This window comes from Aquarana catesbeiana, linkage group LG02, assembly GCF_042186555.1.
Source record: "Aquarana catesbeiana isolate 2022-GZ linkage group LG02, ASM4218655v1, whole genome shotgun sequence".
Taxonomy (NCBI): Eukaryota; Metazoa; Chordata; class Amphibia; order Anura; family Ranidae; genus Aquarana; species Aquarana catesbeiana.
The window spans coordinates 53,879,601-53,895,460 of NC_133325.1; the positions used below are offsets into that span (position 1 = coordinate 53,879,601).

The following is a 15,860-nucleotide window of genomic DNA, read 5'->3' on the forward strand; positions in this document are numbered from 1 at the left end:
TAGAGGAGAGCCGATCAGCGGCTCTCCTGACAGGGCAGGTCTGTGCTAATTGTTTATCAGCACAGCCCCCCCCCCTCGGATCCCGCCCAGGACTACCATCATGCCGCCCAGGACCACCAGGATGGCCATCCACACTGGACCACCAGGTATGCCCCCCCTAGACCACCAGGGAAATGCAAATCTGTGCCAAGGCAGCTGCCAATCAATGCCCAGGCAGCTGCCAATCAGTGCCCACTCACAATGCCTACCACTACCAGTACCACCAGGGATGCCTATCAATGCCGCGTATCAGTGCCCATCAGTGCCACGTATCAATTTCCATCAGTGCCCATCAGTTCCCAGCAGTGCTGCCTATCAGTGCCACCCATAAGTACCCATCTTTGCAGCCTTCCAGTGCCCATCAGTGTCACCTATCAGTGCCCATTAGTGCCCACCAGTGCCACCCATGAGTACCCACCAGTGTCACCTACCAGTGCCGCATATCAGTGCCCATCGTCCATGCCTGTCAGTGCCCGCTCATTGGTGCCACCTCATCGGTGCCGCCTTCTCAGTGCCCATCAGTGAAGGAGAAAACGTACTTACTTACAAAATTTTATAACAGAAACAAAAGCAAAACTTTTATTTTTTTCAACATTTTCGGTATTTTTTTAATTGTTTAGCAAAAAATAAAAACCGCAGAGGTGATCAAATACCACCAAAAGAAAGCTCTATTTATGGGAACAAAATGATAAAAATTTTGTTTGAGTACAGTGTAGCATGACCGCGCAATTGTCATTTAAACAGCGACAGCGCAGAAAGCTGAAAATTGGCTTGGGCAGGAAGGTGTATAAGTGCCTGGTATTGAAGTGGTTAAAAGTGACCGGCGCCCAATTTTTCATCTTGCACAACACCCACCATGCCTAGTAAGCTGCACCCTGAGGAGGAATGTCAGCCCTCCCTGACTGTGGGGGTCACCACCAGGCCTCTGGAGGTTCGGGGAGACCGCTACACAGGGTTAGATAGATTTGTTTTAGAATGTGGCTGAGAGTGGGTTTAGCGTTAGAAAATTTTTTGGCTGAACTTCCACTTTAAGATCTCTATCAAATTGCCATGTGCATGGCCAGCATAGAGATTGCAGCATAATGGGTAAAAAACAGTTCATAGACCTGTGTGATAGGTTATCAGAAGTTTCTCTTAGGGTTTGACCTAAGCCGTGTTAGTTTTTCCAGTGTTGAGAATGTCAGATCCAAAGATTTATATTTGGATTATCAAACTCTCCAACTGGCAGACTGCCTGGAAGAGAACAATCATCATGCTCCACGCTGTGCCATGGTGCTCCCACGACTGTCACACCAGCTCAAATATATACTAGCACACACCTTCAGATATTAAAGTGGTTGTAAACCCTTACAGACCACTTTTTGCTATAGGTAAGCCTATAATAAGGCTTACCTGTAGCTACCCCAGATATCTTCTAAACCTGCACAGTTTAGGAGATATCCCCTGTATCTGCATGTGCCAACGTCATTGGCACATGCGCACTGAAGCAATGGCACAACTGCACCAGATTCTGCGTTCATCAGTTTTTGTAAATCTCCCCCAATGTATTCCTGTCCCACGGTAACAATGCCTTGCAATTCTGCCCTCAGTCTAACCATTGATACAGGTTCTGGTGCTGCTCAGAAGAAAACTACATAACCTAAATGTATATACTTTTATTGGTGATGCTATTTTATTATCTTATATATATTTATATATATATATATATTTATCTCTTCTCCCAGTAAGCTGTCCGACTGTCATGCTAATGCTTTGGTTTCTGTATATCTCCCAGCAGAAATGTATTATTGTAATAAGCAATAGGCAAGTTGTAATTCACAGGATTTTATGAAACGCAGTCTAAGTCTGTTTATAAAGCATTCGTTGCACGAATGTCAGAAGGTTTTGTGCATGCTGAATGAAATATCACCCCCATCTAGTGGCTAAAATGTGGTGCAGTTTTCCTCATTGAGGTGTTTCTGAAAACAATATACTGCATTTTTGCCACTAGATGGAGCTGAAGATACAGGCATTAATCTTTATGGGCCAGTTCACACCAAAAATGCACTACGTTTCGGATGAGTTTTTGCGTACAGTTCATACCACAAACAGTTCCGGTTCGTTTTTGATACGTTTTGCTGTGTTCCAGTATAGTTCTGTGCATAAAAACTGCAAAATGTTCTACTTTTTTTTTCTGCACCGGCAACTGACTGGAACTGACTGCACTGGTGAGAACCAGGGCCATCGGAATACATGGAAAACACTGTGCCTGCATTATTCATGCAGGAAAAAAAAACACACTGGACTGCATCTGGTATGAACTAGCACTTAGAAAAATTTTGTTCAGCGTGCATAAATACTTCTGACATATGTGCATTAAATGTTTTATAAATAGGACCCCTAAGCAGTGGCGGCTGATGCTCCATTTGGGGGGGCAGCAAACAAACCACCTGCCACCCCCCCGGTCGGTCGATCTCCCACCCAAACCCCCCCCCCCCAATTGCTTGTTCGTCCGTCTGCTTCACCAGCCCCGCACTTACCCCTGCGGGAAGCGGGATCAGAGACTAGAAGAGCTGAGCCAAAGTGACAGGCGCACCTGGATGGCTTGCAGCACACCAAACCGGATGGGAGGATGGAATGGAAGCCCGTGCTTCTTCTCTCAGCCAATCGGGTCTCTGGACCTGCTTCCTGATTGGATGGGAGGAGAAGTAGGAAGACAATAGCCAATATTAATTTGCTATTGTCACAAGTTTGTGGGCTTGGGGCACAGTGCTCTGCGCCCCGAGTCCACCCTTTTTAAAGCCAATTATAGCCTCCGGCTCTCATCACGTGCTTCAAAAAAAAAAACCCATTGGAATCCATGCGTCCGGCGCCCTGCTTGTAGATTATAGGCCGGGCGCATGGATTAGGGAGGCGTCACCCCTGGGCCCCGTATGGACGGGCCGCCACTGCCTCTAAGTCTTTGAGCAATTTTTCAGTGCTTGCTGGAATGCTTCTTGAGAGGGTGGTGCTTTCAAAATGAAGCACAGCCATCAATTGCTTCACATCCGCTCTAAACAAACGGCAATGTCACTCACTCTGCCTACGTGACCACTTGGGCAGAACCCTTTCTACTGGCTCATTCCCAAAGGCTTCAACACCCGAGAGGGTAAAAAAGTGATATAATGCCGCGTACACGGTCGGTCGGAATTTCCGACAGATAAAGTCAGATGGAAGCTTTTCCGACCGTGTGTATGCCCCATCTGACTTTTTCTGTCGGAATTTCCGACAGACTCAGATATAGAACATGTTCTAAATTTTTCCTTCGGAAATGCCGACAGAGGTTATCCCATTGGCAAGTCCGACCGTGTGTACACGGAATTAGAATTGAGGAATGGTAACATGAACATGTGCCTGGAAACTTACAGTCTTGTGACTTACAGTTACCAGGCAATAAACTCTTGGGGGTTACTCTTGGGGGTCTATTTATAAAAAATTTAATTTTCTGTGCGAATGTCACAGCATTCACAAAGCCATTACAAACAATCCCTGTTAATGTGTCTAATATGTTTATTTACTATGATCATCAGCTCCATCTAGTGGCCATAATGCATTATTTTCCTGAATGAGGTATTTCAGTAAAATCCTGAAAGCAGCCCAGAGCACTAATCCCTACAGGAACACAGAGTATTTTTTCTTTTTCTTTTCTCTTCTGTGAGTTTGAAGTATATGTATAGTCTATTGTTTTGTCTGTAACCACTTGAAGACCAGGCCTTTTCTGGAAGTTTTTGTTATAAAGTTTTAATCAGTATTTTTTGATAGAAAATTATATATATATATATATATATATATATATATATATATATATTAGCAGAGACCCTAGAGAATAAAATGGCGATTGTTGCACTATTTTATGTCAATCAGTATTTGTGCAGCAGTCTTTCAAACGCAATTTTTTGGGGAACAATACACTTTAATGAATAAAAAACAAAATAAAACACAATATTTACCCCATTTTTTTTGCATAATATGAAAGATGATGTTATGCTGAGAAAATAGATACCTAACACATCATGCTTTAAAATTGGACATGCTCATGGAATGACAACAAAGTGCGATACATCATGATCACCATAGACATTTTCACATTTTTTACAGGTAACCTGTTTAGATTTACAGAGGAAGTTTAGTGCTAGAATTATTGCTCTCGCTCTAACGTTCGTGGCCTACTGCACATGTGTGGTTTGAACACTATTTACATATACTTGCGCAACTTATTTTTTATTTTTTCACTGTCCCTTTTTTGTATTTTTTTGTCACTTTTATTCCTATTACAAGGAATGTAAACATCCAAATAAGGAGATCTTTATTGGGAGATCTGGGGTCAAAAAAGACCTCAAATCTCTCATTTACCTTTAAAAGCAAAAGAAAAAAAAAACATTATTTTTTTAAAACTTTTGTTTAAAAAAAATACATATATATATATATATATATATATATATATATATATATATATATATATATATATTTATATATTCACTATGGCCCGGGAACCAGAAGTGACGTCAGATGTCGCTCTGGTCCTCCAAGGGCATATAGACGAGTGGCTGCCATCTTGGCCCCACTTGTCTCCATGCCCAGCTAAGGCTGCATTCACACCTCAGCATTTTGAATTGTGATTAGTGAGCAGATTTGCCGCGATTTCAAAATGTCCCGGTGTGAATGACAAATCCCAGAATGCACATTTGAGATGCCATTATGACACCTGAAATCACAATGCGGTTCTGCCGCGATTGTCAAGCAGCTTCTAACATCGCGTGAAGCTTCTCGCCCCCAAAAAAGGTCAGAAGCTTCTTTTGGGCGACATAGCTCACGCAATGCTGTTTGCAGCGAATGCAACACCATTTATCGAGAGACAATCGCAGAAGAACCACACCGCAATTTTAGGTGCCAATAAATGGCATCTCAAATGTGTGTTCTGCGATTTGTCATTCACACCTGGGCCTTTTGAAATCGTGGGCAGAATCGCGGCAAATCTGCCTGCGATTCAGATTTCAGATTCAGGTGTGAATGCAGCCTGACGGCGCATTGGATCGCTCCCGGGTTTCACCAATCTGTTGGGTAAGCCTGGTAATGACTGGGAAATGATGGAGGGGGGCACCCCTCCTGCCCCTTCTAAAAGGGATACCGCTGTGAATCCGCCCGTGGTGTCCACTTTTATCTTACACAGAATCGGCCATAGTAAAAAAAAAAAGAAGTGATTATGGCCGATAGCTATTTAACATCAGTAATAAGTAATTACATATTTTTACTATGGGTCGGTCGGCAAGTGATTAATCAGGTTTTTATTGCATTTTGCGTTCCTGGTAGGTAGACTCACCTTCTCTATTTGTCCTGATGCCCATTGTCACACACAAGGAAAGTAAGAGGAGATCCAAAATTTTACAGTTTTCACTAAAACAGGAGGTAACGGTTAAATCAAAAGGTTCAAGTTACAACTCTTGAAAGCTGACCATACATTCATTTTTTTTTTGTTCAACCAGCGGGATTGTACTGGCTCCTTGAATTTTTTTTACCACAGTCCCTTACCAGACAGGCTAGATCCGGCCCTGATCTGAAACAAAAAAGGTTTTGGCCATCAAACACTTTAATTGAATACTATTAGGAGATTAAGGGTGTTGGTACGATAATTAAAGGTTGGCTTAAGTTATACTCTACTGGTCACATGGTAAACACTACACCAAAATTTTCCACTAAGATGGGGAAAACCATTCTATGTCCTTAATTAAAAATTTTTGCATGATCTATCTATAGCTATCTATAAATAGAACGTCTGAATTATGTAGTTTTATTAGCAGCAGAGCTGGGTGTAGATGATATTCACAAGGACATGTGAACCATGTGATAATACTTGGCACAGACTGAGACATATGAATGACAATCTGGGTAGGCCAGCTACTAGAGACAATATTACACAATCCGATCATAATTAAGGATTGCTCAGTGCAAAATTAAAGTATAATCTGGTAAAACCCCTTACTAATAGATTCAATATGTTCAGTTCATTCAAAACTGATGTATGCCTGTAAGTTAAACTGTATCTAAACCTAAGACCCTTTTCAGGCTTTTTTTCCCTTTATTTTCACCTGGTGATCCTGCTGACAAAACCCAGTCATTGTACTATACACCCATCAGCCATAACCTTACGACCACCCACCTAATGTTGAGTTGGTCCCGCTTTTGCCGCCAAAACATATTAAATATTTTCTTTTGGCAACATCCCATGACAGCCATCTCCCTACACTTCTATTGCCAGCATTCCATTGACCACCATATCCCTACACTTATATTGTCAACACTCCAAGATCGCCATCTCCCTACACTTCTATTGCCAACACTCCAAGATCGCCATCTACCTACATTTCTATTGCCAGCACTCCAAGATCGCCATCTCCCTACCCTTCTATTGCCAGCACTACATGACCACCATCTCCCTACACTTCCATTGCCAGCACTACATGACCACCATCTCCCTACACTTCCATTGCCAGCACTACATGACCACCATCTCCCTACATTTCTATTGCCAGCACTACATGATCCCTATCTCCCTACACTTCTATTGCCAGCACTACATGACCGCCATCTCCCTACACTTCTATTGCCAACACTCCAAGATCGCCATCTCCCTACACTTCTATTGCCAGCACTACATGACCACCATCTCCCTACACTTCCATTGCCAGCACTACGTGACCACCATCTCCCTACACTTCTAATGCCAGCACTACATGACCCCTATCTCCCTACACTTCTATTGCCGGCACTCCATGACTGTAATCTCCCTATACTTCTATTGCCAGCACTCCATGATCGCCATCTCCCTACACGTCTATTGCCAGCACTGCATGATCGCCACCTCCCTACACTTCTATTGCCAGCACTTCATGATCGCCATCACCCTACACTTATATTGCCAGCACTACATGACCATCATCTCCCTATACTACCATTGCCAGAACTCCATGATCACCATCTCCCTACACTTCTATTGCCAGCACTCCATTATCGTCATCTCCCTACACATCTATTGCCAGCACTCCATGACTGCCATCTCCCTACACTACTATTGCCAGCACTCCATGATCACCATCTCCCTACACTTCTATTGCCAGCACTCCATTATCGCCATCTCCCTACACTTCTATGGCCAGCACTCCATGACTGCCATCTCCCTACGCTTCTATTGCCAGCACTCAATGATCGCCATCTCCCTACACCTTTATTACCAGCACTACATGACCACCATCTCCCTACACCTCTATTACCAACACTACATGACAGCCATCTCCCTACACTTCTATTACCAGCACTCCATGATCGGCATCTCAATACACTTCTATTGCCAGCACTACATGACAGTCAATGATGGTGATCGAGGGTTACTCCAGGTTACATCTTATTTCTGGACCCTCTTCTCCTTTCCCATGTGGTCCCACTTGTTTCCTGAGCCCAGCCTTCCCCTAATTTATAGGCTGACCAGGGTGGAGAGCAGAACCCAAAAAGCCAGGGAAACTGACAGACCCAGTGTAGCTAGGTCCCAGGCCTCCTTCGGTCTAATGAGAACCTCCAGGCCAGAGATAGCTGACATCCTTCTGTGTGTAGTGGGTTGTGAGGCATGGTGGGTGCAAGATGATTAAAGTCATTGTGCGCTAGACATTTCTTGAATACAAAAGAGAGTTTATTTCTATTAACAAACCTTTGGGGAAAAGAAGGTTAGGGCCAGGACACTCTTAGGTAGTTGCAAGTTCAATTTGCAGACTCCCAGTCTTTGATAGGAGGACAGCCATGCAGGGAAAGGTATCCAGCAAGATGTCATCCGTCTCCAGTTGGTGAGAATGCTGCTCTGGTACTTGCTTCAGTTACTCACGGTGGTCCCTAGTAATAAGGTGGTTGGTCCCGTAGTGGCGACAGCTTCCCCCTCTACCTCTGACCATGACAGGTTTTTCCGGCCGGCAGAACCGTCACTTTTGGTTGGACTGCAAGCCGCAGTCCCAACCCTGCGCTGCTCTCTTGCTTCTGGATAGGCCCTCAGACAGCCTAGCAGCCAGATGTGCCCAGGATAGGCCCAATCTCCGACCTAGCAGCCCAGGCGGCACAGAATATAGATCACCTGACTCTACACGAATATATAGGTTCTCCCAGCAGGCCAAGGGATTCAAGAAAACCCCTGCCCATAGGCTGAGATACCCCATAACCTGACCTTGCATTGCCCTTCTCATATCTAGTACCACCAAGTACCTGGCCACCTAGTGGTAGAAGAGAAAAGTGCAAACTTAGTGAGAAATAAATAGATCTCTTACAATCAACCAGGATAATTATTCCTGGCACTAAATTTGGGAGGAGCAACCCTGCCTAAACTCCAGAGTGCTACACTAGTATTAACCCTTCCCCACGTGGGCAGCCCATGCTCCCTTACTAGCAACAACCCACCATGTAGGCACCTGCCTACAAGGAGATTATACCAGACCTTGTTGTAGACTGGTTGGTCAGTAGTAGTCCATGTTTTAAACAGTGTGAGGAATCAACCTGTAATGACCCATGTACTTTGAAGGGTACCCCACAAAAGGCACACAGCACTACACCAATCTTTACCTTTTGACTTTCTGTTCAGGAATGTAGGCCTTAATTAAGTGGTTGTTGTCCATTGCCCTACACACAGAACTGAATTACCTGTTCATTTGCTTTCTGATCACTCACATTTGATGTTCACATCCTTACCATTGCAATGGCCCAAAGAATGTATTCACACCGCCATTTAAAATAGCCTATTGGTCCCTTGCTGCCACAATAAAGGGCATCCATTCGTTGACAAACTTCTTATAGGACATCTGCTTGTCTCAAGGGATACGAAAAACCCAGAATTTGTTTCTTTCTCTCTTTCTCCTTTTTTTTTTTTTTTTACAAAAGAAATCAATAATTTCCTTATTAATGGTAATGGTTGTTAATCGGTTGCAGAATATTTATTGACAGACTCAAATGTGTGATAGTTTAGTAAGTATATAGAAAAAACTTTGTTATTCCAAGTGTAAGACACATAAACTAAGAATAATACTTTACAAAACTCACTGTGCACTTTTATTGTATTTTAGTCTGCAGATCCGTTACGTCATTATTGATGTAAGCCCTATGGAAGTGGCAACCACGTCCGTACTCAAAAGTTGTGCCTGAAAACAAATACAAAGGATGGGAGGCAAGGAAAGTAGAAAGGATATTGGAGGTGATAGCCAATCCACAGACCTGTAAAGCCATACACAGGTTGGTTTAACGGGAGTTCATAATCTGATGCCATGTTGTTTTTAAACAGAACTAGAACTTTGTAATATATTTTCCAGTCAGTAAATGAACCTGTAAAGCGTGTGTCAGGTGGACTGTACACCAGGGAGGCACTTACTGGTATTACCTACAGTCTTGAGGCTCTCCACCTTCATCCAACAGCAAGAGCCCTTCTACAACTAGCCATGGACATTACAGAATGATGGAACATGCAGACAAGATCTAATCAATTGAAGATGTCCTTTTATCCAACGTTACTATTCTTGGTTTTCATTTAACATAAAGTTGAATGGAAAGCAGAGGAAAGTTGCAGACCACAATAGCTAATTTATTGTTGGTGTGTGTGTAAGATACTACCATGACCAATTTGACAGAAACAAAAGAGAGTTTTTTGTTTCCTCCCGTTGAGTTTACTACCAACCAACATGTAGGAAAAATCTGAGCTGGATACTAAGGAAAGCTAGATTTAAGTCGTAATTCACGATCTGCAAAGTTGTTCTAGGCCAGAGCCCCAGAAAGCACTGAAACCAATGATTTATTATGGTAGCCAGTTTAAAAAAAAGCATTTTAGGAAGGAAAGTTCAGCAATGGTGGCCTCCACACAAACCTTGAAACAATTATGTGCTTAACAGTTTCCGGCACAAATGGATATCTAGAATGGATACAGATCTTATGGCCACCATTTATGGACCTTATTTATCTCTGCTCTTCTTCATATTTGCCAAATATTTAACCACTTGAGCTCTGGAAGGTTTTACCCCCTTCATGACCAGTCCATACCATTAGTAGCCAATGTTTTAAACAGTGTGAGTAATTAGCCTGTAATGACCCTTGTTCTTTGAAGGGTACCAAACCAAAAGGCACACAAGCACTACACCGGTCTATACCTTTATACCTTTCTGTTCAGGGATGTAGGCTTTAATTAAGTGGATAAAGCGGAGTTTCGCTGAAATGTTTTTTTTAGATGTCAGCAGCTGCTAATACTGCAGCTGCTGACTTTTAAAATAAGGACACTTACCTGTCCCGGGGTCCAGCGATGTCGGCACCCGAGACCGAACCGTCCCTCGATCCTCGGGTGCTGCTGCCGCCATTCTCACTGAGGGAATCAGGAAGTGAAGCGTTGCGGCTTCACTGCCCGGTTCCCTACTGCGCATGCGCGAGTCATGCTGCGCGTCTAAACTGGTCCCCGTTGTGTTGTGGGAACTGTGTATTTCCCACAACACAACGGGGGTGGGCGGGGGGTTTGCGGCTAGCTGCGGCTAGCTATACCCGGAAGTGGGTGCAGATACCTGTATTATACAGGTATCTGCACCCCCCTGAAAGGTGCCAATTGTGACACCGGAGGGGGGGAGGAATCCGATGAGCGGACGTTCTACTTTCGGGTGGAACTCCGCTTTAAAGCTATTTAGCACTGTACTATTTTAACTGGTAATTGCGCGGTCATGCAATGCTGTACCCAAATTAAATTTATACCATTTTTTTCAAATAGAGCTTTCTCTTGATGGTATTTGATCACCACTGGGTTTTTTTATTATTTTTATTATATAAGCAAAAAAAAACTGGAAATTATGAAAATAACAATATTTTTACTTTCTATTAAAAAAACACATCCAATTAAAAAATAATTATTCATATGTTACGTCAAATGTATTTTGCTACATGCCCAATTAGTGTATATTGATTGGTTTGTGTGAAAGTTATAGTGTCCACAAGCTATTGTTTAAATAGTAAACTGGAAAGTTTTTTTTTGTTTTTTTCTCTTACTAGTAATGGTGATTATTATCAACTTACAGTGAACTGTGATAGTGCAGTGGGCAATCTGACACTAACAGACACTGAGTGGGAGTTAGTCAAACTGACCAACTGCCACTGAGATCACCAGTTACACTAATATAGTGATCAGTGATAATTCCATACACTGTCACTGTACTAATGACACTGACTGGGAAGGGGATAACCTCTCGGGGTAATCAAGGGGTTAAGTGTGCGTCTAACAAGTGTTAATATGTGTAATAATGTGTGCTGCTTTTTACAAAAAATCTGTTTGTTTCTTGTCCCTGCTTTGTCTTGCGCAGACTGAACCTGGAAGAAGGCAGTGACGTACGGGTAAGCCGCTGTGCCCATATGAGCCGCCTGTCTGCAGTACAATGCGGGCGGGCAGTCTATAAGCAGTTAACTAGCTGATTATATTCAGACTTTGTTTTTTTTTTTTGCATTTGTCTGGATCCCAAATGGGGGAATTTTTCAATGCTTGCTGTGATGCATGTACAAGACATAGGTGACAAGAAGGCATAAACAGCAACTAAAGTATATCTGATTCCAAGAACAAAAATATATTTTATTGTAGCTTAACAAATCAGTAACACACTTCCTGCCCTAGGGTGACAACGCCCACTTAGGCCTGATTCACACCTATGTATTTTTTGTGCTTTTTTGTATTTTGCAGATTTGCACTACAGTCCATTTCCTATGGTTTCCTTTGGAACATGTTCTGTAGTGCAAATCTGCAAAATGCAAAAAGCACTAAAAATGCATAGATGTGAATCAGGCCTTAGTGTACTTTATCTATGGAGGAGCAATGTTGTCGCCTAGGGACATGATGTTTACCAGGACTAAAGAACAATCATCTTCTCCAAAACATAGGGCAAAGGTGTTTTGTAGTGCACAGGCATTGCTAGCACAATGCTAAAAGGCATCAGTCTGAATTTCTGGCAGAATCAAAAGGAATATTTTTGGTGGACATGTGCAATTTGTTTAGTTCCGAATTCGTTTTTAATGAATTTTGAATTTTGACAAATTCATTAATTCCAAATTTCCGTATTTTGAGTTTCCGAATTTTGAATTTCTGAATTTCTGAATTATCAATTTTCAGAATTTTTGAAATTTCGGAAATTCGGAAATTAGAAATTTCGGAAATTAGAAAATTCGGAATTTCAGAAATTTGAAATTTCAGAAATGTGGAATTTGGCAAATTCAAAATTTTGGAAATTCGAAGTTTCGGAAATTCGAAGTTTCGGAAATTCAAAATTTTGGAAATTCAAAATTTTGGAAATTGGAAATTCGGAAATTGGAAATTTCGGAAATAGGAAATTTTGGAAATTGGAAAATCGGAAATTGGAAATTAGGAAATTCGAAAATTCAAAATTTCATAAATTTGAAAATTCAAAAATAAGAATGAAAATCTGAAAATTCAAAAGAATGAAAATCTGAAAATTCGAAAATTTGAAATAATAACTTTCAAATTTGGCTGTTAGTGAACGTAATGAGTACGAATTTATCCAAAGTTACAAATCATCTGAAATAAAGAATGCTGTATCTAAACGAATGGCATTCGTTATTTCAGATAATTCGTAACTTCAGATAAATTTGTATTCGTTATGTTCACAAACAGCCAAATTTGAAAGGAAATTCCAATACCTATAATTTAATAGTTAGTTATTATTAGTTAGTTATTATTTCAAATTTTACTGATTTTCTTTCTTTTTTTCGGATTTTTGAATTCCGAAAATCCAAAAATTCGGAAATTCCGGAATTCGAACATACGGAAATTCAGAATTCAAAATTTTTAAATTTGGAAATTTGAAAATCCGAATTTTCGGATTTCTGAATTTTCACATTTTATAATTTCCGAATTTTCGAATTTCCGAAAAAAGCAAAAAAAAAGAATGAAACGAAAACAAAAAATTTTTTGTCAGTGTCTAATTTTTGGCACTGTCTGAACAACTATAACAAAATGGTCTCAGTGGTATATTTAACAGACCAAATAGGAGTGAATAAGAGAACATCATCGTTAGGGGTTTACATATACCTTTTTACATTGAGTTTGATGTACTAAAACCGAGGAGTGTAAAATCTGGTGCAGCTGTGCATGGTCAACTTCTAACTTCAGCTTGTTCAATTAAGCTTGGACAAAAAATCTGGAAGCTGATTGGTTTCCATGCAGAGCTGCACCAGATTTAAAATTCTCCAGTAATTCAATCCCATTGTCAGATGTTCTAATTCTTTTCAACTTCTCTCTTTTGGCCTCATTGGGATATTTCCTATCACTTCCTGCCCTGCCAAGAAGTGAGGGGAAATTTCCTCAATAAGAACACAGATGTTACTTTTGCCCATTCTATCAAAGATGAAAAAAAAAGTTTGTCTGCTGTTGGAATTTAAATTCCATTGGGATATTTTGTGTATTTTGTTTAATTTTTCTCTTTTTTTTTTGTTTCAGTCCTTTGGTTTACTTCATGGGTGACTCAGTGAAAGGGAATCTGACCTACAGATGTATATTTGAAGAAGACTTCAAGTACATCCTTTTGCCCGTGGCCTATTCGATTGTTTTTGCATTTGGATTCATCCTCAACATCATCGCCTTGTACATTTTCATCTTCCAAATTCGGCCATGGAAGGTGAACACACTTTTTATGTTCAACTTGGCTCTGTCAGACCTCCTCTACGTCTTATCACTTCCACTGCTGGCCTACTATTACTCCAAAGCCAATGATTGGCCTTTCTCAGAGCCGCTCTGCAAGCTAGTCCGTTTCCTCTTCTACACCAGCCTGTACTGCAGTATCCTCTTCCTTCTCTGCATCAGTGTATACCGTTTTATGGCAGTGTGTTACCCCATAGGCTTTCTACAATGGGGCCATATTCGATACGCAAGGATTGCCTGTATTACTATTTGGGTGGTCATTATAGGCATTCAGTCACCGATACTGTATTTTGTGTCCACCAGCCAAATAGATGACAGCAGGATTTGCCATGACACAGCAAGAATTGAACTCTTTGACCAGTTTGTTGTTTTCAATACGGTGACCTTGGTCTTCCTCTTTTGTGTCCCCTTCACGGCCCTCCTTCTTTGCAACAGTTTCATGATTTACGTGCTTTTAACGCCAACTGTGCCTGCCACACAGGCATCGAAATCCAAGAGGAAGTCGGTTAAAATTATTATCACGGTCCTTGTGGTTTTCATCACCTGCTTTTTGCCATATCACGTCACCCGTACACTCTACTATTACTACCGTAAGGTGGACACTGCCCCCTGTTCTACATTAGATGCCGTTAATGCAGCCTACAAATCCACGCGACCTTTTGCCAGCCTCAATAGCTGCATCGACCCGGTCTTGTACTTTTTGGTTTGGAGGTTCCGCTTAGTCAGGAACAGAAGGAGGAGTATGACAGAAAGAGAAAGTTGACTTAGAGACTGTGCATCAATAGGTAATATTTTGAGTAAGCCAAAGTCAAGTTTTGACTTGATTTCTGTTGTGTTTTCAACCAATAAGGCCCATACCTAAAGCTGAACTACTGGTAGATAAAATGATCATTAAAGCCCATCTCTGTGCAAAATGAAACCCCATCACCATCATCTCTTCAAGTAATGCAGACTGATCATGTGCTTCAGTCTATGCCGGCCACTGGCAAGTCTTGTTGCCCCCTCTTGCTGTAATGTCATTACACTGATGCAGTATTCTGAGAATTTCTACTGCTGGACAACCAATGCGCAGTGTCCACATCACCCAAGCAGCAACTTGGACACCCAAAGATGGACTTTCCTACTCTGAAGTCTAGCAAATAGAAGACTTGAGATCCTATGTGTCCCATGATTGCAGATTCAGAAGTATTTGGAGCTTTTAATGTCGTTTTTTTTTTTAATTTAAATATAATCGAGCGATTAGCTAGAGGGAGTGGAGGCATTTATCAAGCTGGGAGAAGGCAGGTCCAGCCACGTGACCCATCAAAGTTATGTTTCCTTTGAATCATTTCAAGTATTGAGCGAAAACCAAGCAAATAGCACTTTCAGAAGGTGGTAGGCCCAGCCATGAGACCCATCAAAGTCATGTTTCATTTGAGTAATTTCAAGTATTGAGTGAAAGCCAAGCAAATAGCACTTTCAGAAGGTGGTAGGCCCAGCCATGAGACCCATCAAAGTCATGTTTCATTTGAGTAATTTCAAGTATTGAGCGAAAGCCAAGCAAATAGCACTTTTAGGAGGAAATTGGCTTCCAGATTGTAAGCTCTAACGAGCAGGGCCCTCTGATCCCTCCTGTATTGATTTGTATTGTAAGTGTACTGTCTGCCATCATATTGTAAAGTGCTGTGCAAACTGTTGGCGCTATATAAATCCTGTATAATAATAATAGCAGCCCAGGTATTTCAAAACTTACATTGATGTAAGACCCTAAAAGCATTAATACACTAAACAAGTGTACCTTAATAACCTAGAAGACCTAGATGAATGGCAGTAAACAGAAATGTGGCCCTCAACATATCCAGAGGGCCACACAATAGCTTTGTCAGGGCTTTTTTTCAGGGGGAACTTGGTGGAACTTAGTTCCACCACCTCTGGTTCAGACCCTTTGGTGCCTGCTCACCACAATCACTTGTAAACACAGAAGTCTGGTTTCTGTGTTTACAAGTGACAGCTCTGCACTCTGTTTGTAACCCCCATGAACTCTGCACTCTGTATGTAATGCAATCCTGATATTTAATGCCCCTTTAAGACACTTCTACTGTTTGTGAAATATGACCACACCCACTATGTG

The 15,860-nt window shown here is 41.6% G+C and overlaps 1 protein-coding gene across 3 annotated transcripts in view; it reads left to right on the forward strand.

The window, feature by feature from the left end:
- Positions 1–14,981, forward strand: part of LOC141126878 (P2Y purinoceptor 2-like) — a 52,880-nt gene extending 37,899 nt beyond the window's left edge. Inside the window, exons 2-4 of one of the 3 annotated variants that reach the window (XM_073612912.1) lie at positions 9,150–9,315; positions 11,409–11,439; positions 13,550–14,981. In XM_073612912.1, the coding sequence (XP_073469013.1) occupies positions 13,566–14,513 (948 nt within the window). In that variant the 5' untranslated portion in view covers positions 9,150–9,315; positions 11,409–11,439; positions 13,550–13,565 and the 3' untranslated portion in view covers positions 14,514–14,981. The remainder of the gene's footprint in view (positions 1–9,149; positions 9,316–11,408; positions 11,440–13,549) is intronic. The other 2 variants (XM_073612911.1, XM_073612909.1) reach the window with 2 other exon arrangements.
- The last annotated feature ends 879 nt before the right edge of the window (positions 14,982–15,860 follow it).